The sequence below is a fragment of the Pelodiscus sinensis genome, chromosome 1 (assembly GCF_052426305.1).
Source record: "Pelodiscus sinensis isolate ZL-2025 chromosome 1, ASM5242630v1, whole genome shotgun sequence".
NCBI lineage: Eukaryota > Metazoa > Chordata > Testudines > Trionychidae > Pelodiscus > Pelodiscus sinensis.
The window spans coordinates 312,565,127-312,586,682 of NC_143052.1; the positions used below are offsets into that span (position 1 = coordinate 312,565,127).

At 46.5% G+C, this 21,556-nt stretch overlaps 1 protein-coding gene across 7 annotated transcripts in view; it reads left to right on the forward strand.

The window, feature by feature from the left end:
- ZMYM2 (zinc finger MYM-type containing 2) overlaps positions 1-21,556 on the forward strand; it is a 198,886-nt gene that overhangs the window by 93,480 nt on the left and 83,850 nt on the right. For 5 of the 7 annotated variants that reach the window (XM_089775571.1, XM_089775573.1, XM_089775570.1 and 2 more), the window contains 2 exons: positions 2,957-3,107; positions 4,021-4,136. The exons of the other annotated variants lie outside the window; for them this stretch is intronic. In XM_089775571.1, the coding sequence (XP_089631697.1) occupies positions 2,957-3,107; positions 4,021-4,136 (267 nt within the window). The remainder of the gene's footprint in view (positions 1-2,956; positions 3,108-4,020; positions 4,137-21,556) is intronic. 7 annotated transcript variants of the gene reach the window in all.

Genomic DNA, 21,556 nt, shown 5'->3' on the forward strand with positions numbered 1-21,556 from the left:
GGGAGTCACCTATTTGGAATTGACATGAACAAGCACTTAGAATAATTAAAAATGGTAACCTACCTTCCTGTAAGTTGTTCTTTGAGATGTTGCTCATGTCCATTCCGAGACTACCCCATCTGTGCCCTGTTGGAACTTTCTTCCTGGATTCCAATTTTGCATAGATTCTGACTTGACTTTGCTCAATGTAGCTGAGTTCATTAACTTTTGCTTTATATTGTTTCGAGAAGTGCTGCTGAGAGAGGTTCCTCAAAGTGAATGTGAGTTTTGTATTTTGTGTGTTGTGTTGTTGAGTGATCATGTGGATGTCATGTATCTGATCAGAAATGTCACTTTCAGTGTGTGAACTTGGAAGCACTCTTGAAAATTTCCTGGGTATGAAAATGGCCTGGAATCCTTCAAAAGATTGATTCTCTAAATAGAAGCCAGACTTGAATTATCCATGTACGCACAGACCCAGCCACTCTTGAGGCAGACTATATGGACAGCACAAATTGTCTTCAAGAAGTATGCTCAGATCATGAAATTGAACTGTTGGAGTACCATGAGGCTTTGTTAGCCGTTGCAAATTAACTCACCAAATTTTGGCGGTGGTGTGTGTACATGTGTATCAACATTTTATGGAAGCAAAATAATATTGTAGACTCTGCTCTGGAAGAGCTGACCTTTCTCAAGTGGCTTCCTAGACTTTTGGATTTCACTGAATAACTGATAACTCTTTAAAGACTGAGAGCCAAAAGTACCCAAACCATGTTTCCATTGCAGATGGGTTTACTATGTCCTTACATCTTCCTCTTAACTGATTGAAGCAAAAGCGGAAGGCTCCTTTGACTTCTCTCTCCGGGACCAGAGTGTTGAATTATTTTTGAGAAACTATTGCTTAAAAAAAACCCAGACACCTTTCTTGACAGACTATCATCTAGCATGTAGTACCGGAAAAAATTAGGGAATGGATTTTTTTCCCCAAGTGTTTCCAGATAACTAAAATGTCAGAAGGGCTTCATCCAACTTGGTGACACATTAATCTGTAACCCTTAAAAGAAAAAATTCAAGATGATAACCTAGAAGCTTTCTATCTGAGAGAAGCTACTGGTTTTGTGTCTATCTCATTGATAGATCCTACATTGCTGTGAAATGTGTATGGAATTCATATAAGACATCAGCACTATCCATTTTGTGTATTGCCTTTTGTGTTCGCATCTGTACTACTTGTGCTCACTAAGTAATTACCTTGGCCTTGTTTGACTTATCTGCATTCTTTGAGAGTGCTCTTAACTTTAAAGTTAGGGGGATAAGAGGTGTCTAAAATTAGCAGGTCACCATCATGGTGTTGTAATTACCTTGAGTTCACCCAAAGTCTGAACTTGTCATTGGGTAATCAGTTGATAGAAACTCCCTCAGACATGGCTCAGTTGCACCAGGACAGGGGCCCCAATATATTCTAAACATAAGAGAAATCCACTTTTCGGGGTTTCAGAGCCAGCAATTTCAGTTTTAATAATATTAATGTTAGCTCTTCTGGTTTCGACAGTATTCATTGTATCCTTGGTGTATCATAACATCAAACAACCTCAGTGAAGCTTGTGATCCCACTGAAAATATGTATTTCATCTGTAATTATTTTGTTGCTAAGTATCAGAGGGGTAGCCATGTTAGTCTGAATCTGCATAAACAATGAGAAATCCTGTCACACCTTATAGACTAACAGATTTATTGGAGCATAAGCTTTTGTGGGCAAAGACCCACTTCGTCAGAGCATCTGACGAAGTGGGTCTCTTCCCATGAAAGCTTATGCTCTAATAAATCTGCTAGTCTATAAGGGTGTGTCTATACTATAGGGTGTTTTATTTTAAGTGCCCTTTTTTGGGGAAAAAAACCCACAAAACTTGCCCTGCATCTAGACGGCTGCTGCATTCTTTCAAAAGTAAATCAAAATAACAGTTTTTTCGACCGTGGAAAACCTCATTTGACTAGGAAGAACACCTTTTTTCGAAAGTGCTCTTTCGAAAAAAGGCGCTATGTAATGCAAACTGCTTTTTTGAAAGAGAGCATCCAGACTACCTAGGTGCTTTCTTTTGAAAAAGCGGCTTGCTTTTTTGAAAATACTGGTTGTAGTCTAGATGCTCTTTTTTGAAAGTGGCTTTTTCGAAAGTATATAAATATTATAAATATTTACTTATAAGTATCTTTCGAAAAAGACTTGCTGTCTAGAGATAGCCTAAAGTGCCACAGGAGTTATTTTGTTGCTGATAGTCTTATAGGAATCACGGGTGGTAGGTCAAGTTAGAGTATTTCTGTAAGATACATAAGAGCTTGTTAATTTTTGTATCTCAAATAACCTTGGTAGCTGTTTAAGATGAAACCAGGCTTACTGCTTGTATATCTATAAACAACTGAGCATTTCCATGTATTTTAGTTCAGCTACATGAAAACATTTTTAATATTTCTTTTTTTAGCATTTAGCTTGAAATTCTACATACTAATTATCATAGTAAGTTCTGTGCGTCTGCCTAATTACTTGTACGCCTTCTCCATGCGTGGTTGAGGTCCTTTTTGGGCCTTAAGTATTCCTTAGTTTAATCTTTAATTCTTAGCCCCACTTCCCTCTTTTAAAAAAAAAAAAAAAAGAAAAAGAGATACCCTTCTTTAATTACACCATTTATCCTCTAGAAAGAAGGCTTATATTTGGTTATTTCCGAACTATTGTATCCACGCAGACTTACCTATGTTCTAACACAGTTCACAAAATTGTTTTCAATACTCTTGAAATTTAAAAAAAGTACTTATATTTAGCCCGCCCCTCTTTCCCCGCCAAAATAAATGTTCTAGATCTTTTATACAATACAGGAAAATTCTAATGAGGTTAGAATAGAAGAAATGTGTCTTCCTGTGTACGTGTTGTAATATAATTTAAAGCCATAACTAATGCATTGTTTTGCTTTGTTTTATGTTTTAGAAATATGGCAAATTAACAACTTGTACTGGTTGCAGAGCTCAGTGCAAGTTTTTTGAAATGACTCAGTGCATAGGACCTAATGGATATATGGAGCCATACTGCTCAACTGCATGCATGAACACACACAAATCAAAATATGCAAAATCACAAAGTAAGTGTAAAGGATGGTGACTTTTCATCACTGATAAGAGTACACTTGAATTAAAAGAAATGGACTTCCATGTTCTATTTGTTAATTTCGGTTTCTGAAGAAAGCCATAAAATTAGCAAAAATAATTTCACTTTGTACAATTGTTTTCTCATTTCAGAACATAAATTTATGTAGTTTTTTAAATTACACTTATCACTATTGTATCTGAGCGTTTTACAGATTTTAAGAGAAAAATATGCTCTCTTTGTATATTCTAGACTTGTAATGTCTTGGTCCCAGTTGTGGTCATATCCCATTTAGAATACTGCAACCTTCTCTTCATTTTAGCTTATTGATTTCCAGATTATTCTCTGCTTAAAAAAAAAAAAAAAAAGTTTCCAGTATATTGAGGCTTGTAGGTTACTGAAGGGGAAAGCACTGAGACTTAAAGAATAGTGTACACTAGTGATGCTACATTGTCAGATATATGCAGTCTTCATGCATGTAGGTGGTACTTTTTTATATTTGATACCAAGCAGTATTGAATAAATTCATTCCATGTGCATGTGACATTGCAATGGTAACTTCATAAGATATGTCATTTGGTCAAAACATTTACTCTGAGGAAGGGGCATATAAACTATCAAGATGTCTGAGTGGGAAAAGGAGACAGTTTTACATTTTTTATAGGAACGTGAAAATATTTTGTTAACATCAAGGTTTAGCAAAGAAGATCAGGAAAAACTAAAATGTATATTTTTCTCTCTCGCGTGTGAGAGATTTTTTTGAGCCTAATAGGTTTTTTAATAAGAAAATTTGATGATGAAGTTTAGGTTTTATATTAATAAAATTGAGAAGTGGTAAATTATAACCCAGTAAATTTCTACACTACTACTTGTATTTATTTTCTTTGTAAACTACATTTTTCTTTTAGGTATGGAAATTATTTGCCACTTTTGTAAACGAAACTCTTTACCTCAATATCAAGCCACAATGCCTGATGGAATACTGTACAACTTTTGCAGTTCCAGTTGTGTAGCTAAATTTCAGGTTAGCTGTTGTGTTAAATCTTTTCCTCCCTGAATATATATATATATATATATATGTGTTTATGAGTGTGTTAAATATATGCATATTAAAATCTGGCTTCTATATAGCTTTTACCAGATCCTTCCTCTCCTCCCTCTTCTAAGAAAAATGGGTACAAAGATGAGCTTTGCAGCATATACTGAAGGTCAACAATTTCTGGCTCTTTCAGACCAAGTGGGGGAAGTGAATTCCAAAGTTGAGGGTCTTTCATGTTTGAATACTTCCCATATGAGGCACCACTGACTGCAACCACAGTAATCTCTCATGGGGACAATGAGACCCATTGAAATAGTTACATCCTATGCCATTAAGGACTTGAAGATGAAAACTAACCACTTCAACTGCACCTGGAAAATGAATAGGTTACCAATGCATATCTCAGAGCACTGATATCCTGCTCTTTTGTGGGATATGGAACTTACCAAGTGGATTGGCACATTCCTCACAAGCTTCAGTTTCTGGTTTGGTTTAGGGTGTAGCCTTGATACAGACTTGATTGTGGTAGTTAAATCTTCACATGAGAAAGTTGTGAACGACAATAGCCTAGTCTGCATCTATCTCCAGATTAAACAAAAATGGAATCAAGCCTTATACTGTTGCTATATGATTGTCTAGCAGTGACTATGGACCCAGCAATGCCTTCTGATGGCTTCCCATGTGTTGAAGTTTGCACATGCCCTCAGCTGTGGGAGCAGGTGTAATCCTCCTTACATTTTGTGGCTGCTTTTCACAACTCTACCAGCTTTGTCATTCTTCTCCAGATTGAGCTTCAGACAGATGATAGCCTCAGTCTCTATTAAACAGCTGGGAAGGCATCCAATAGCAATGTCTAGATTGGATGAAATAACAAAATAGAGCTAGGTGTCATCAGCATATTGAGAACGCTATGATCCATGCCTCTTGCTAATGCTCCCAACAGGCCTGTGCATATTTGTCATCCCCACTTACCCCTCAGTAAAATGGAATCCTGTAGAATTCCACATGAGAGCTCCTGAAGCTGAAAAGCATTTGCTCAAAACAGTTTCGAGAGAGAGAGAGCGCTACCAAAGGATAACTTTGTTTGCTCCTGCTCGGTTTTGCAGATCAGACAGTGTTTCGTGTACAATACTGAAGTCATCTGTTAGATCTACATGTTGGCATGGCTACCGGCTCTTCCTCTTTCATAGGAGATCTGCTAATACTACTGTTTTAGTGTCTGTGCTATACCCATGTCTGTGCCTAGACCAGATTAACATGGACTAAAGCATTCCGAGGCATCCACATCCTGGCAGGTGTCTTGATGCCATCTTTTAAATATGTTTAGCAAGGAATGGAAGGTCATATATTTAGTGTTAGTTGGCTAAATCAATGGCTCTCAAAATGAGCTGCAGGCTTGGGGCTCCCCTCCCCCCTCAACAGCAGGGAGCCTGTGCTGGCACTCCAGCTCTCTTCCCCTGCAAAGTTGGAGTGCCAGCACTGGCTTCTGGGGGTGGAAGGGGGCTTGAAGGCTGGATCTTGCTCACAAGGGGCATGAAATGGCTCTCCTGCCCCAGCTGGGGAAATGTCAGTGCAGGAAACCACTTAACCTGTAGGCTTTCCCCACTGCTCCCATTGGCCAAAATCACAGCTAATGGGAGTAGGTGGTGGCAGTGCTGGGAGCGGCGGGAGGCATGGAGCCTGATAAGTGGGCCCCCCACCCCATCCTCCTCAGGCATTCCTTCCCACTGAGACCCTCCCTCAATCTGCTCCTGCATCCTCCCTCCTGCCCAGACCTTGCAACCCCACCTGCACCTCCATCCCATACTCCCTCTCTGAGCCTGCTCCTGCATCCAACCTCTAGACCTGCACCCAGTGTCCTGGCCAGACCCTTCATTCTCATCACCTTATGCACCCATTTTGTCATCATTGGTGGTTGGCTGGTGGTCCATGGAAAGGTCTGTGTGGAGCTGTGTGCGCCATGGGCCAAAAAGCTTGAGAACCACTTAACTAAATCATCTACTTTAGGTCATTACTTTTAAGTCAGGGGTTGGGAATCATTTTTGGGTTGGGGCCACTCACTCTCAGAAAAATTAGTTGGGAGCTGCACACAAGTGAGAAGCAGAAAAGAAAATCCAAACCTTCACTGACGTGGTTCCTGACTGAGAAGGAAAAACTGCTCCTCCACATTCCTTTCACACAGCAGAGCTTAGGGGCGGGGCAGGCTAGTAAATTTTGTGTTCTTCAGCTCCATGGTGGAATGGCTTTGAAGCTGGAATGCCAGCGTGGGCTCTCCAATGTTGGGGGAGAGCCTGAACCTGGGGAGCCAGATCCAGTAAGCTGGGAGCTGCATATGGCTCTCTGGGATTGGGTTCCTCAACTCTGCTTTAGGTCATATAATCACTTAATAGACGACAGCTTCCCTGAAGGAAGAGTTGATAATATCTGTTAAGTTCACCCATGTTCGACTCTTTGAGGTTTAGTCAAAGAGGAAGGACACAAATCTGAAGCACAGGTTGTGTCATGAAATATTCCTAGCATCTTTACGTGATACTCAACTGAAAAAGAGAGAACCAGGTTTTATCTCTCTTCAGTTAAGATGATGTCCTTCATCTATGGAAACAGACATTTTTTAATGTGCTTGGTTTTAGGCTCTGGGGGACAGACCCATAGTCTCCTATAGACAACCACCTAACCTCAGGAAGATTCTTACCAACAACCGCAGGACATACCACACTAATACCAACCCTGGAACTTTCCCTTTCAACAAACACTGTTGCCAACTTTGTCCACATTTACTCTGGTGACACCATCACTGGACCTAACCATGTCAGTTATATGATCAAGAACACATATTCCTGTTCATCCAGTAATATAATGTATGCCATCATGTGCCAACAGTGTCTTTCTGCTATGTATATTGGACAGACTTCTCAGGGTGTGTCTAGACTACAGGATTTTGTCGACAAAAGTGGACTTTTGTCGACAAAACTATACCTGCGTCCACACTACCACTGAGTTCTGTCGACATAACGGCGACAGAACTCAGCAGTTTTGTCGACGCTGGTAAACCTCATTTCACGAAGCATAACACCTTCTGTTGACAGAAAGCGTTATTGCATGTAAACTGTCCTTGCGTCTACACTGCCATGTCGACAAAGCAGCTTGCTTTGTCGACAGAACTGAATGTAGTGTAGACGCTCTTTGTCGACAGAAGCTTTGTCGACAGTATCTGTCGACAAAGCTTCTGTTGACAAAACCTGTAGTCTAGACGTACCCTCAGACATTTCGCCAAAGAATTAATGCCCACAAATCAGACATCTTCACAAGGATAAACCAGTTGCTTTTCATTTCAGCCTACCTGGACATAGTCTTAACGATTTTACTACATGCATCTTACTTCAAAGAGACTTTAACACCAGATTAACGAGGGAAACTTCAGAACTTTCTTTCATGCTTAAATTTGACACTTTACGAATGGGCCTTAACAAAGATGCTAATTACCTTAACCATTAAAAGATAGCTTCCCACTTAGCACCCCGATTAGCCATTCATTTACTCAAATAGCTTTTGTGTCTCTCCCTCCCCCTCACCGCACCTTCTGTACTAAATCTGATTTGTCAGTTTAATAATGTGTTCACTTTTTTCATTGTATTCCTTTGGTATACATGGTCATGCCAGTTCTCTTCCAGAATATGATCTGAGGAAGTGGTTCTGGCCCAGGAAAGCTCATCACCTATTAAACCATCTTGTTAGTCTTTAAAGTGCTACATAGTTTTTCCTTTTGTTTTACCAAAATATGTGATTCTCTGATAATTTGAGGGATACTCAGCCACCAAATGCATGTACAATGATTCAAGCAATGGGTGATTGATTTACATATTGAATTAATTATGTGAGCAGCACTTCTACAGGCCATGTGATTGATCAATAATTTCCTTAATATAATAATTCTGAATTTTCTTAAATGTTTGCTAATGTAAATATAGTTTCATTTTTTCCTCATCTCATCAGTAATAGCTAATATGTGCCTAGTAGTTTACCTGTTTTCTTTATTAGACTTTAAGTGAATCCTTTCAAACTAGGGTTTATTCACTTAAAATAAGTTTAGCATTAATTATTATCCAGCATTTGTCATCTAGCCACTCTGTACAGTTTACTTCAGTGCCTAAAGGGCTGAAAGTTTTGTAGAAGAGAGTGGCTTTAGGGTCCCATTGGTGATTTTGCTCTCTACTAGTCATGGGTGAGTTTGCACTGTTAAGAGAAAATGCTAGATATTACTTTGACCAAATCCTTTTCTTATTCTTTCACTCTATTCTTAATGTATCAAAATTCAAAAACATACCAACCTACAAAATGAAAAGTGCTTGATAGTATATTAAAAGCATTTTAATAATTTAGTTGTGGCATTTCTGCTAGTATATATGTACTGTTCTCCTTTCCATGAGCTGGTGAGTGTAAGCATTCAACTTGGTGACTTCAGCTTGTTGCCTATTTTGTTGGTGGAATCTATGTGACAGGAAAGTGGCATGCTGGGGAAGGAAATTCATGCTATCAGTTTGATGGCATTAGAGAGAATATTTGACATTTCTGCGCTGAGGTTATAATGGAGGTAGTTTTTTTTTCTTTCCCTGTGTTGACCTGAATTTACAGCTAAGGCCTTATGACTTGCCACTGGTTGCATCTAACCAGAGTGTGAGAGAGAGTTCTCTCTCAGAAAAGGACTCTTGGGATGTGTGACAAAGACACTTATATTGAGAACAATACCATGTCGTTAAAACATTTATTAAAATAAATGAAAGAAAAATAAATCATATGAAACTTAGGATTATAATACAGTAATACAATTCTATGACTTCTTGTGTAACATTTCTGTAATAAAAGAACTACTTAGACTAGCATACGCACATCCTTCGCTGAAGACCTGGTGGACCAGATCCTTAACTTGACTGAAGAAGTGGGTTGTGCCCACGAAAGCCCCTGATAGCATCTACATGTTTTGTTAGTCTTCAAGGTGCTGCTAGGCTATTAGTTGTTTAAGTTTTACCAGTCACAGACTAACTCGGCTACCCTTCTGAAGCTTTTTTACTTACTCTATAGGTTAACATATTATGACACCTATTCCTACATATTGTAAGTTCTTCTTGGAGCGGTGTACCTATAGGTGCTCCACTCAGGTGTCGGTATATCCTTGTGTCGGCAGTCAGAGATTTTTAGCCTAGCAGTGCCTTCCTGCGCATGCGTACCAGTGGTTTTGCTCTGTTTTCTTCCATTATCTGTGCATACAGCGCATGTCTCCCTCCGTTCCTTTTCAGTTTCCAGAAATGCTCTCCTCAGCTTGAGAAAAGATAGCAAAAATTAGTCAGTTCTTAGATTTAGTAGTCTGTTTAGTAGTTAGTGTTTCTTAAAAAGAAAAAAAGTTATTCCCAGGTTTTTTCCCTCATCTCTTTTCCCCCCAATTCCGGATGTCCCAGTTCAGCATTATGCCTGGCTCCCCTGACTTTAAAAAATGTATTTCCTACAGAGACTTAAAGCTTGCTTCAGATGGGCATGCTTCATGTACAAAGTGCCTAGGCGAAGGACATGTGGTGCAGAAATGCCCACATTGTGAAAGCATGACTGCCAGAGCCAGGAAAGACAGGGAAATAAGGTTTAAAAACTTGCTCTGATTGAAATCTCTCCAAGTGCCAGAAGCCAAGATGATTGCCCTTCAAAACCTGTAATTCCCAGAAAAAGGGCTAACTCATCCATACTGGATTCACAAAGCTTCTTGCCAGATGTGCCTTTGAGTGCTGTATGGTCCCCAGTGCCGTCAACGTCTGGCACAGTGCATAAACGAAAGACTGCACTGACACAAGGTTCTGAACCAAAACTGAAAAGAAAGGGTACTGCTCTGGCACCAACAAATATGCTGCTTCTGTTAGTGCTGAAGGACAAGATGGTACTGCAACAGGTAGAATCTTGGCACCCAGGAGCACCCAAGCATTCCTTGGCACCGCAAGTCCCGAAGCCCACATCGCACGAACCAATCTGACACCCAATGTCACCATCACTGGTGCCAACTGATAGAACCTCTATGCACTGTCCTAGGATTGAGAAACCTAGTTCATACTGGCCTTCCTCTGAAAATACCTTATTCTCCCCCACGTTGTCATCTCTGGGTACTCGACCTTGCAACAGACAGAGGAGTCCCTTTTCCTCCCAGTGCTCGTTACCAATGGGATCAGTGAGCTCTTGGTGCTCAAGTAGGCACAGGCCACCATACCAGTATCCTTGGTTCAGTCACTCATGGCCATATTCACTTCAACAATACCAGCCTCAGTGGCCACTCTGTGAACCATGAGGCCAGTATCATTCTCAACCACCTCATTGGCACTGAGCTCGTCAGCCAACTGTGGCTACTCCACAGATTGCTCAGTCCTCTCCAACTCATCCTCTACTCTTTCAGTCACCCACGATTCAGATGGGTTCTGCAGAGGAGAACAGTGACTTACATCAATCATATTCAGATTGCTGCAGTGGAGACTGGCTATCTACATCTTCCCCTGACAAAGGGGTGTTTGTCGTCCTCCTCTTCTCCGGCTGATGACCTGAAACAATTTTAGGAATTATTCAAAAGAGTAGCACAGTTGCAAGACATAGCCCTACTAGAGGTGCAAGAAAAGCAGCAGAACCTCCCAAAAATTTTATAAGCCACCACATCTTCCAAGATTGCACTACCCATAAATGAAGCCGTTATGGAGCCATTAGAAGCCATATGGCAAATGCCAGCCTCTTATTTCACCCACCAACTGTAGAGCCAATAGAAAATACTTTGTCCCAGCTAAAGGCCTGGATTTTCTTTTCTCTCTTCCCCCAGCCAAATTCCTTGGTTTTGGATTCTGTCCATCACTGAACTAGGAAACCACAGTTCAAATCAACACCCCAGGACAAGGAACACAAAAGGCTCGATATTTTTGGGAGGACAATCTATTCATTGGCTATGCTCTAGTTTAGAATCTCTAATTACACAGCTCTCCTGTCCCATTGTGATGACTCTAATTACAATAGGCTTCAGGAACTGCTCAACAACCTCCCAGAACAAGAGAGGCCGCAACTGCAGTTCATCATGAAAGAGGACCAGTCCATTGCTCATATGGTGATCCAAGCGTCGATGATTGGGCTGCCGTATCTGCTACATTCAATGCCCGATAGTTATGCACTGAGCTTCTTGGCTGCAGTCACCTGGTGTTCCCAGGGTACTGCAAACCAAAGTAAAGGACTTGCCCTTTAACAGGGCTCAGTTTGTCTCAGCCAAAACTGATGAGGTACTCCACTCAATGAAAGATTCACGTATAATCCTCTGGATACCCAGAATATATATGCCACACAATAGGAGGAGGAGATACAACCCATACCAGAAGACAAGGGACACCTGCTACTAAAGGCAGCACCAAAGGCCATTTGATAACAGGTCCACATAACAAACAAACAGAAGAAGAGCTCAACATGCCCAAGAGTCCGTGTCCCAATCTGCAGCTCCCAAATAGTAAATTTAAAGGTGTGGTCAAGGGCATGAGAGACCACCTTCTAGATCTGGTGCATACCATCCACATGTTCCACAATTGTTTGAGACCTTTTTATCACCAGTGGGTTGTTATCACTATGGACCAATGGGTCCTCAAGATTATAAGAACCGGCTACACCATTCCCTTTATGTCTGTACCCCCATCCACCCTCCTATCCTGTCCACTCTTCAGGGACCCCTCTCATTAGCCCCTTCTATAGGCAGAAGCTCAAAGATTGCTCAGCCTAGGGGCCATAGGAGTTCCACCAGAGTTCCATGGAAGAGGGTCCTATTCCAACTATTTTCTCACGTCAAAAAAGACAGGGATGGAGGCCAGTCTTCAATCTCAGGAAGCCCAATAAGTTTGTATGCAACAAGAAGTTCACGATGGTAACGCTGGGAACAATAAATCCGGCACTGGATGAGGGAGACTGGTTCTCATCCCTCGACCTCCAAGACATGTACTTTCATATAACAATACACCTGGGCAACAGGAGGTTCTTTTGGTTTGTGGTGGGCAAAGAATATTTCCAATATCGTGTCCTCCCTTTCGGAGTATCGACAGCATCACACATCTTCTCCAAGACCGTGGCTGTAGTCACAGCCTTCCTCAGAAAGCAGGGAGTCGTCATATTCCCGTACCTCGATGATTGCTTAATCAAAGATTCTTCTCGGCAACACATAATGATCATGACACACCTTATTGAAGGCGTTTTCACTCATCTGGGATTTCTGATAAATGCAGAGAAATCTACTCTGGATCTCACCCAGAGAATAGAATTCATTGGAGCACTACTAGATTCTATGTTGGCCAGGGTGTTTCTCCCTGAGCCGGTTTCAAACCGTGTGCCACACTGTACAAAACATTCTACAGGCCCCGGTGACAACTGTCTGCACATGCCTACAGGCCCTAGGACACATGGCAGCCATGACCTTCGTGGTATCCCTAGAGAGACTCCACATGAGATGCCTACAAGCCTGGCTTGCATCTGTGTATATTCCCAACTGACACAGCCTCTCCAAGCAAGCTACACCCACAGCACTAGTGCTGACATCGCTGATATGATGGACCTGTCCATACAATCTTCTCTGGAGTCCCCTTTCATCACCCAGATCCCTTAAGGATAATCACTACAGACTATTCCCTTGTAGGCTGGGGAGCTCACTGTGGACACCACACAGTGCAGGGCAGATGGTCATGCTGAGACGAGACTGCACATCAGTATTTTGGAAGTCTGGGTGGCCTGCAACACTTGCCTCCATTTCCTACCACTTATCCAAGGCCATACTATATGTGTCCTGATGGACAACAACATGTATGTATTACTTCAACAGATGGAGGGGCGGTGTGCCCGATTACACTTGCTATGTGCTGAAGCAATCCTGTTCTGGAACTGGTGTATGAAGAACAACATTACATCAACCACAATTTACATACCAGGTCGACAGAATACCAGAGCAGATGAACAGGGCAGACAATTTTCCCAACAGCACGAGTGGGAGCTCAGCCTGAGAACCATCCTACCTGTATTCTGACAATGGGGGTTTCCAGTCATAGATCTCTTTTCCATTACAATCAACTGCAAATGTCACCACTTCTGTTCCCAAGTGAGCCAGGGCAAACAGTCCCCAGGAAACGCGTTCACCATACCATGGACAGCTCCTCTTTCATATGCATTCCCTCCAACTTCCTTGATTCCCAGGGTAGTCCACAAGATCGGAGTGAAGGTCATTTTAATAGTGCAGTATTGGCTGCGATAGCATTGGTTTCCTTACCACCATTACCTGTCAATCACTAAACCTAGTCTCCTCCCTATCACTTCCCATTGTTAACACAGTAGACTAACGTACCATCCAAACCCTCAGAATCTGAAGCTCACTGCCTGACTTCTCCATGATTCCAGAATGATGAACTTACCTGCTCCCAGAGAGTGAAAACAGATCCTCCTCAGCAGTTGCCGCCTTTCCATATGGTACACCTATCAACTCAAATGGAAGAGGTTTATGGTGGAACTAGCACCATCTACATCCCCGAATACTTACCATATTGGAATACTTAATGGATCTCAGTGACACAGGGCTCTCCATCAGTTCCATAGGGGTCCATCTCTCAGCCATCACTGCTTTTCATAAGCTGGTAAATAACATCTCAGTACTCACCCCATCACCAAGCAGTTCCTAGCTGGCCTATGAAAAGCATGACCCCACATACGTCCGCTTGTTCCATCATGGGACCTAAACCTTATGTTAGACTCGTTAACCAGACCACCTTTCGAACCTTTAGTGATGGTCTCAATGCAGCCTATGGCCATGAAAGTGTCCTTCCTTGTCGCTATCACTCCAGCATGAAGGGAGGGGGAGATTGCAGCCCTTATGTCAGGACCACCCTACACACACTTCACCAAAGATAAAATTATCCTCCAAACTCATCTTAAGTTTTTACTGAAGGTTATTTCCGATTTCCATATCAACAAGTCCATCTACTTACCCACTCTACCCATGCCACACAACTCCCCAAGGGAAGTAACATTACACAACCTCAATATGAGAAGTGCTTGCTTTTTACATAGATAGATATTCTGAAAGACTTAGTCCTAATAGACTTTTTATATCCACATCCAGTCCTACAAAGGAAACAGCTATTTCCGCACAACATGTATCAACTTGCATAAATACTTGCTACAGACTTCGTAACTAAAAGCCATTACAGCTGGTCATTGCACATTCCACCAGAAGAATGGCTGTATTTATTGCCTTTTTACACAATATATCACTAGCTGATATCTGCAAGGTGGCTATATGGTCTTCCTCACATATGTTCACACAACGTTATGCACTACAGCAAGGACCAGTACCTACCATGTCTGTGGATGACACCGTCCTTGCTTCTTCTAGCAGATAACTCTGAAGACCCACTGTTATAGCTGTGGCTACTGCTTTTTAGTCATCTGAATGGAACACCCACAGGGACACCACTCGAAGAAGAAGTTACTCACCTTGAACAGTAATGATGGTTCTTTGAAATGTGTGTCCCTGTGGGTGCTCCACTATCCTCCCTTGTTCCCCTCTATTTTGGAGTCGGTTACAGGATTTCTGATAGAAAAAGAACAGAGATATACTTGCTGCACACATGCAGCTAATGAACAAAACAGTGCAAGATGGTTGCAGTGCAGGAAGGCATGGCTAGGCTAAAAATCTCTGATTGCTGGTGCGAGGATGCACTGACGCTTAAGTGGAGAACTCACGGGACACATCTTGAAGTACCATTGTAACTGCACAAGGCAAGTAACTTCTTCTTTGAGTGGTTGCTCATGTCCATTCGAAGTAGGTGTGCACACCGCGTCTTCCGGAGTGTTTTCCCTAGCGGTACCCGTAGCGCTGGCAGGGCGCCCCCTGGAGTGGCGCCGCCATGGCGGGGCATAAGTACCCCTGCCGGCGCTGCCCCACCTCAGTTCCTTCTTAGTGCAGTGACGGTCGTTGGAGCATCTCCATATCTCTCAGTCTCTTAGTTAGTTAATGGTTCCCGTTCTCACATTGGTTTGTAAATAGTTCTTGCAGTAAGATAGTTAGGTTCTTTGTTTTGTTCCTTCCCCCTTGGGGGTAAGGAATGCCAGGGCCGCAAGGCTTCAAGATGTGCGCTGACTGCGGGAAGTTTGTGCCCAGGGGCCACCCACACGACAGCTGTCTTAAGTGTTTGGGTGAGGCTCATCTGGCTATTGCCTGTAAGATCTGCAAGTCCTTTAAGCCCCATACCAGAAAAGAAAAGGTTTCCCGCCTGAAGCTTCTCCTCATGGAGACAGCGCTTCAACCGGTGCCGCCGGAACAGCCTGCGGTGCGCAGCGCACCGGCTTCCACGCGGGAGGCTCCTCACCGGCACTGTACGTCGGCGTCGAGATCTCGGCACTGGTCTCACTCTCCTCCGACTAAGAGAGTGAAGAAATCCTGGGGAAGGTCCCCTTCGAAGAAGGCAACTTTGGCTGGGCACTGCGCCGTGGGCTCACCAGTGCGCATATCGTCCCCGCCGCACCATCGGCGCCGAGGAGGCCTCAATAGTCCTGGTCGCCTGCCTCCACACCGCCCGTCCACGCCGGATACGTTCGAGGTGGCGCAGGACCTTATTAGCCTCACGACCCCCCCTCCATCCTCGGTTGACTCAGAAGGGTCGAGGTCACCATCGTCAGAGGCTCGGCTGGCTACGGCTTCGCCCCAACATGGCGCAGGTCAGCATGCTAAGGTGGCTTATGCGTCGGGACCACCCCATGTGGGGTCAGTACCGGTCGCTACTTCGGCACCCTTCTCGACGCCGAACTGTCATTCTCAGGGAGTTTCCAGCCATGTGCGAACTTCGCTGCAGTTGAGCTCCTTGCCAGCTCCCCGCCTGGTGGTGCCAGTGCCGTATCTGAGTAGCTGGTGCCGTATCTGAGTAGACATCTCTCTCCTCCATGGAGGTCACCCAGGAGCCGGCGTCTGTCTCCGTGCCTTCATCTGTACCGGCATTGATGCAGTGGTCGCGCCAGGCACCGGGCCTGGGTACCCCGGTGCCGCAACCGCCGGCTGCAATTCAACCGGCACCGGGCCTGAGCACCCCGGTGCCGCAACCATTGGCGGCATCTCAACCGGCACCTGGCCTGGGCACCCCGGTGCCGCAGCTGCTGGCGACTCAACCGGCACCAGGCCTGGGCACCCCGGTGCCGCAGCTGCTGGCGACTCAACCGGCATCGGGCCTGGGCACCCCGGTGCCGCAACTGGCGACGTTGCAATCAGCACCGAGCCTGGGCACCCCGGTGCCGCAACTGGCGACGTTGCAATCAGCACCGAGCCTGGGCACCCCGGTGCCGCAACTGGGTGCCGTAGAATCCTCAGCACCGGGTCTGGGTCCCCTGGTCCCACAGACAGTACGGCCCCGACGTACTCATGGGGTAAGCCTGAGTCCATGGCAAGGTTTGCCCCGCATTCTTCCTCGGCTCCACCCTGGCCGGAGTCCGATTACTCCTCAGACTTGGATGCTGTCTTCGTCCGTTCGGGCTCTTCGGGAGCATTCTCGGCCCAAAGGTCTAGGTCCAGACATAGGAGGGACCACACTCAACAAACGTGGCCTCTGCACCCGCAGTAGCCTTTCTGGACCCCCTGGGTCTACCATCAGTGGCAAGGTCAGCTGCCTCCTTCTCTGGGGTTGGGGACTTCACGGCACCGATCCCAACCATCGGCGTGCCTGTCCTGGGCCCCATCTCCCCTCTTCGGGCGCCGCAACCCGATCCAGCGGCACCACAATCACCAGCACCGGAGGTGGACCCATCGGGAGCGCAAGCTGCCCAGACGGCACCGCAGTTGGCGACAACTGTTCCTGTGCCAGTTCAGGAGTCCTCATTGTCGTTGTCTCCGGATGAGGCACTAGCAGACCCTGCACCGAGTCTGCCGTCAATGGATGCCTGCACGCACCAGGACCTCCTCCGCCGCATGGCTTCCAACCTGGCCGTTACGGTGGAACCTGTCATCGAGGACACAGATCCAGTGGTGGACATGCTCATGGACGATGCGCATACGCGATTGGCCTTACCGCTTAACAAAACGGTGTCAAAGATTACCAATACCCTGTGGCAAACGCCGACAACCTTGACCCCTACCTTAAAAGGGATTGAGAGGCGTTATTACGTCCCGCACTCAGGGCATGACTACCTGTACTCACAACCCATCCCCGGGTCCTTGGTTGTGCAGGCCGCGGCCCAAAAGGAGAGACTCCCTCAGCCTGGTCCTTCTCCAAAGGCGAGGGAGCCTAAGCGGCTGGACCTGTTGGGCCGCAAGGTTTACGCCACAGGAGCGCTACAACTCCGCATCGCGAACCAGCAGGCGATGCTAAGCAGGTATGCCTTTAACACCTGGCAGGCCGTCGAAAAGTTCCGAGACAGACTCCCTGTGGAGGACCGTCAGGAGTTCGCAGCTGTTGCCTCGGAGGGTAAAGTCATCGTGCGAACCGCTCTCCAGGCGGCTCTGGACACTATGGACTCAGCAGCCCGCACGATGGCGACTGGTGTCGTTATGCGTCGGGGGGCATGGCTCCATGTCTCGGGAATTCCCCCGGATGTGCAGCATACGATACAGGACTTGCCTTTTGAGGGCAAAGCTCTGTTCTCGGAGCACACCGACTCTAGGCTCCATACCCTAAAGGACACAAGGTCTACCCTGAAGTCCTTGGACATCCACATGCCAGCCCCACAGTGGCGACAGCTGCCTTATAGGCAGCAGGGGAGGGCGCAGCCCCAGGTCCCCTGTGGGGATTACTGGAGGCGCCGCTCCCGGGCCTCTGGTGGAGGTTCCGGGGCGGCCGCGCACCCTCAGGGTGCTAGGGGTCGATGTCGTCGCCCCAGGACCGATACCCAGCGGTGAGGTCCTCACGGTCCTTCCATCAGCGCAAGCCCCAGTTTTGACTCCCTGTTTGAGAGTCCTGTACCAATCTCCTGCCCTGGCCCCCCGTTTGGGGCCAGGCTATCCCTTTTTGCCCATGCATGGGCTATATTAACATCAGATGCCTGGGTTCTGAACATAGTAAATGGAGGCTATTCTATCCCGTTCCTAGGCCCACCGCCCTCAAAACCTCCTTCTCCGTCCTTAGTAAGGGACACCCCTCATGAACACATCCTGTGTCAGGAGGTGTCTGTGCTCCTCGGAAAAGGAACAATAGAGGAGGTTCCTCTGCATCTGAGAGGAAGGGGTTTTTACTCCCGTTATTTTGTTGTCCCTAAGCCGAAGGGAGGGGTCCGCCCCATCTTGGACCTCCAAGATTTAAACAAGGTGGTCATAAAACACAGGTTCAGAATGGTGACCTTGGCATCGGTCATCCCAGTGCTACAATTAGGAGACTGGTACGCGACTCTCGACCTCAAGGACGCGTACTTCTACGTGGCGATCAGACCCAGCCACAGGAGGTTCCTCAGGTTTATGGTGGGCTAATACCATTTTCAGTTTACGGTGCTTCCTTTTGGTGTATGTACGGCACCAAGCGTATTCACGAAATGCATGGCGGTGGTTGCCGCATATCTCCGCAAACAAGGGGTGCACGTGTTCCCGTACCTCGACGATTGGCAGATCCGAGGTCGCTCGTACGGGCAGGTAGAAGCTCACGTGGCACTCACAAAAGCCCTTTTCCTAAAGTTGGGACTCATGATAAATGTCAAGAAGTCATCCCTGACTCCCTCCCAGCAGATAGAATTCGTGGGAGCCCTCCTCGATTCGAGGGTGGCAAGGGCGTTCCTGCCCAAGAGCAGGTTCCTCTCCATAGTGGAGCTGATCTCGGGGTTAACCCGGTCCCCTATCACGACCCCTCAGGTCTGCTCCAGGCTCCTGGGCCATATGGTGGCGTGTACGTACACGGTCCGCCATGCCAGATTGAGGATGAGACCCCTGCAGGCGTTGTTGGCGAGGGCCTTCAGCCAATCCAGGGGTCTTTGGGACTCGATAATCACAGTGCCTTCAGAAATTCTGGACTCCCTCCTATGGTGGACCCAGGAAACTGTGGTACGCAGTGGGGTTCCTTTCAATGCCCCTTCCCCCTCCCTGACGCTGGTCACCGATGTGTCCGACCTGGGCTGGGGGGCACACCTGGGGCGGCACAGGACTCAAGGCCTTTGCTACCCCTCCGAATGAGCCCTACGCATAAACGTCCGGGAATTGCGGGCAGTGAGGAGAGCCTTCCTGCCAAGGCTCGCCCACTGCTCGATCCTGGTTCGTATGGACAACACAGCGGCGGTCTTTTACCTCAACAAGCAAGGGTGGGGCGCAGTCGCCTCCCCTCTGCAAAGAGGCCCTGCAACTTTGGCACTTGTGCGTCACGCAGAGTATCACACTTCAAGCGGAATACCTCCTGGGATGCAAAAACCTGCTAGCGGACATGCTGAGCAGGTCTTTTGGAGCCCACGAGTGTGGACCCTCAAGGACTCTGCTCTCCGCCAGGTTTTCCGCAGGTGGGGTTATCCCCACCTAGACCTGTTCGCCTTGGCAAGCAATGCCAAGTGCAGGAACTACTGTTCCCTGCTGGGGCTGGGGAAATATTCCCTGGGGGATGCCGTGACAACTGTGTGGCCAGAGGGCATTCTCTATTCTTTTCCCCCGTTTCCCTAATTTCCAGGGTATTGACCAGGGCGAGGACCTTTCGGTCCTCGATCATTCTCATAGCCCCCAAGTGGCCCAGACAATTCTGGTTCCCCATCCTAGTGGACATGCTTGTCCAGGACCCAATAGCACTCCCTCTAATCCGGGATCTGCTAACTCAACCCTGGGGCAAGGGGATCATGGTTCACCCGGATCTCCGGTCTCTCCACCTAACGGCATGGTTTATCCGTCGTTGAACCAACCTGAAAGGGAATGTTTCCAAGAGGTTCAGATGGTTCTCCTCAGTAGCAGGAAATCCTCTACTAGACGGTCGTACGCTGCCAAGTGGCGGCGCTTCTTGTCTTGGGCATCCCGGAGAGGAGTACACCCATCCTCGGCTCCTATTCCAACTATTCTTGACTACCTTTTCCAGCTTCGGTCTAGTGGCCTATCTTTTTCTTCTATCAAAGTCCATGTGGCATCTCTCTCCGCCTTCCACGTTGGTATGGCAGGAGTTTCCCTTTTTTCTAACCTGGTGGTTAAAAGATTTCTTACTGGCCTGGAAAAGCTGTACCCTTCGGTGAGGGCCCCGCTTCCCGCCTGGGACCTTAACGTGGTCCTCCACAGGCTTATGCTACCTCCCTTTGAACCGCTGCCCACGTGTTCCCTGCTGCACCTTTCTTTGAAGGTTGCTTTCATCGTGGCCATTACATCGGCCCGAAGGGTGTCGGAACTAAGGGCGCTAACTGTAGACCCGCCCTACCTTGTTTTTTCCCATAAAAATGTAAGGCTACGGCCTCATCCAGCCTTCCTCCTGAAGGTGGTATCACCATTCCACCTGTCCCAGGAGATTTATCTCCCGGTTTTTTTCCCAAAACCTCACGCCTCCTCTAAGGAGCGGGTGCTGCACTCCCTGGACGCCAAGCAGGCACTGGCATTCTACATTGATAGGACCAAGCCGTTCCGTAAATCACAACAATTGTTTATTGCGTTTGGGACAGGGTGAAAGGGTCGCCTATTTCGACGCAAGGGCTATCAAGATGGGTGGTGCAATGCATCACGGAATGTTATCAACTGGCTGGTAAAACCCCACCCAGAGTGAATGCACACTCTATCAGGGCGCAGGCGTTCTCGGTAGCCTTTGGTGCCCAGGTACCAATCGCAGAAATTTGCAGGGCAGCCACCTGGTCTTCCCGTCACACGTTTGCAACACACTATGCGCTACCTCAGCAGGCCAGGGAGGATGCAAGGGTGGCCTCTGCAGTCCTCGAATCTGTGATGTAAATATGTAAATATATATATATATATCCGGTTGTCTTGGTTCTTAATTGGTACCTTGGCAGTGTTGGATTGTTCAAATAAATCCGTTTATTGTTCACCTTCCTTCATGACTCTGGTGGTATGACTGCTCCGACCCCTCCTCCGTGGGGTTAGCTTGGTAGTCACCTACTTCGAATGGACATGAGCAACCACTCGAAGAGGAAAAGAACGGTTACTTACCTGTAACTGTTGTTTTTCGAGATGTGTTGCTCATGTTCACTTGACTCCCACCCTACCTCCCCTTTGTCAGAGTGTCCGGCAAGAAGGAACTGAGGTGGGGCAGCGCCGGCAGGGGTACTTATGCCCCGCCATGGCGGCGCCACTCCAGGGGGCGCCCTGCTGGCGCTACGGGTACCGCTAGGGAAAACGCTCCAGAAGATGGGGTGTGCACACCTACTTCGAATGGACATGAGCAACACATCTCGAAGAACAACAGTTACAGGTAAGTAACCATTCTTTTCTTCGTATGTCACTC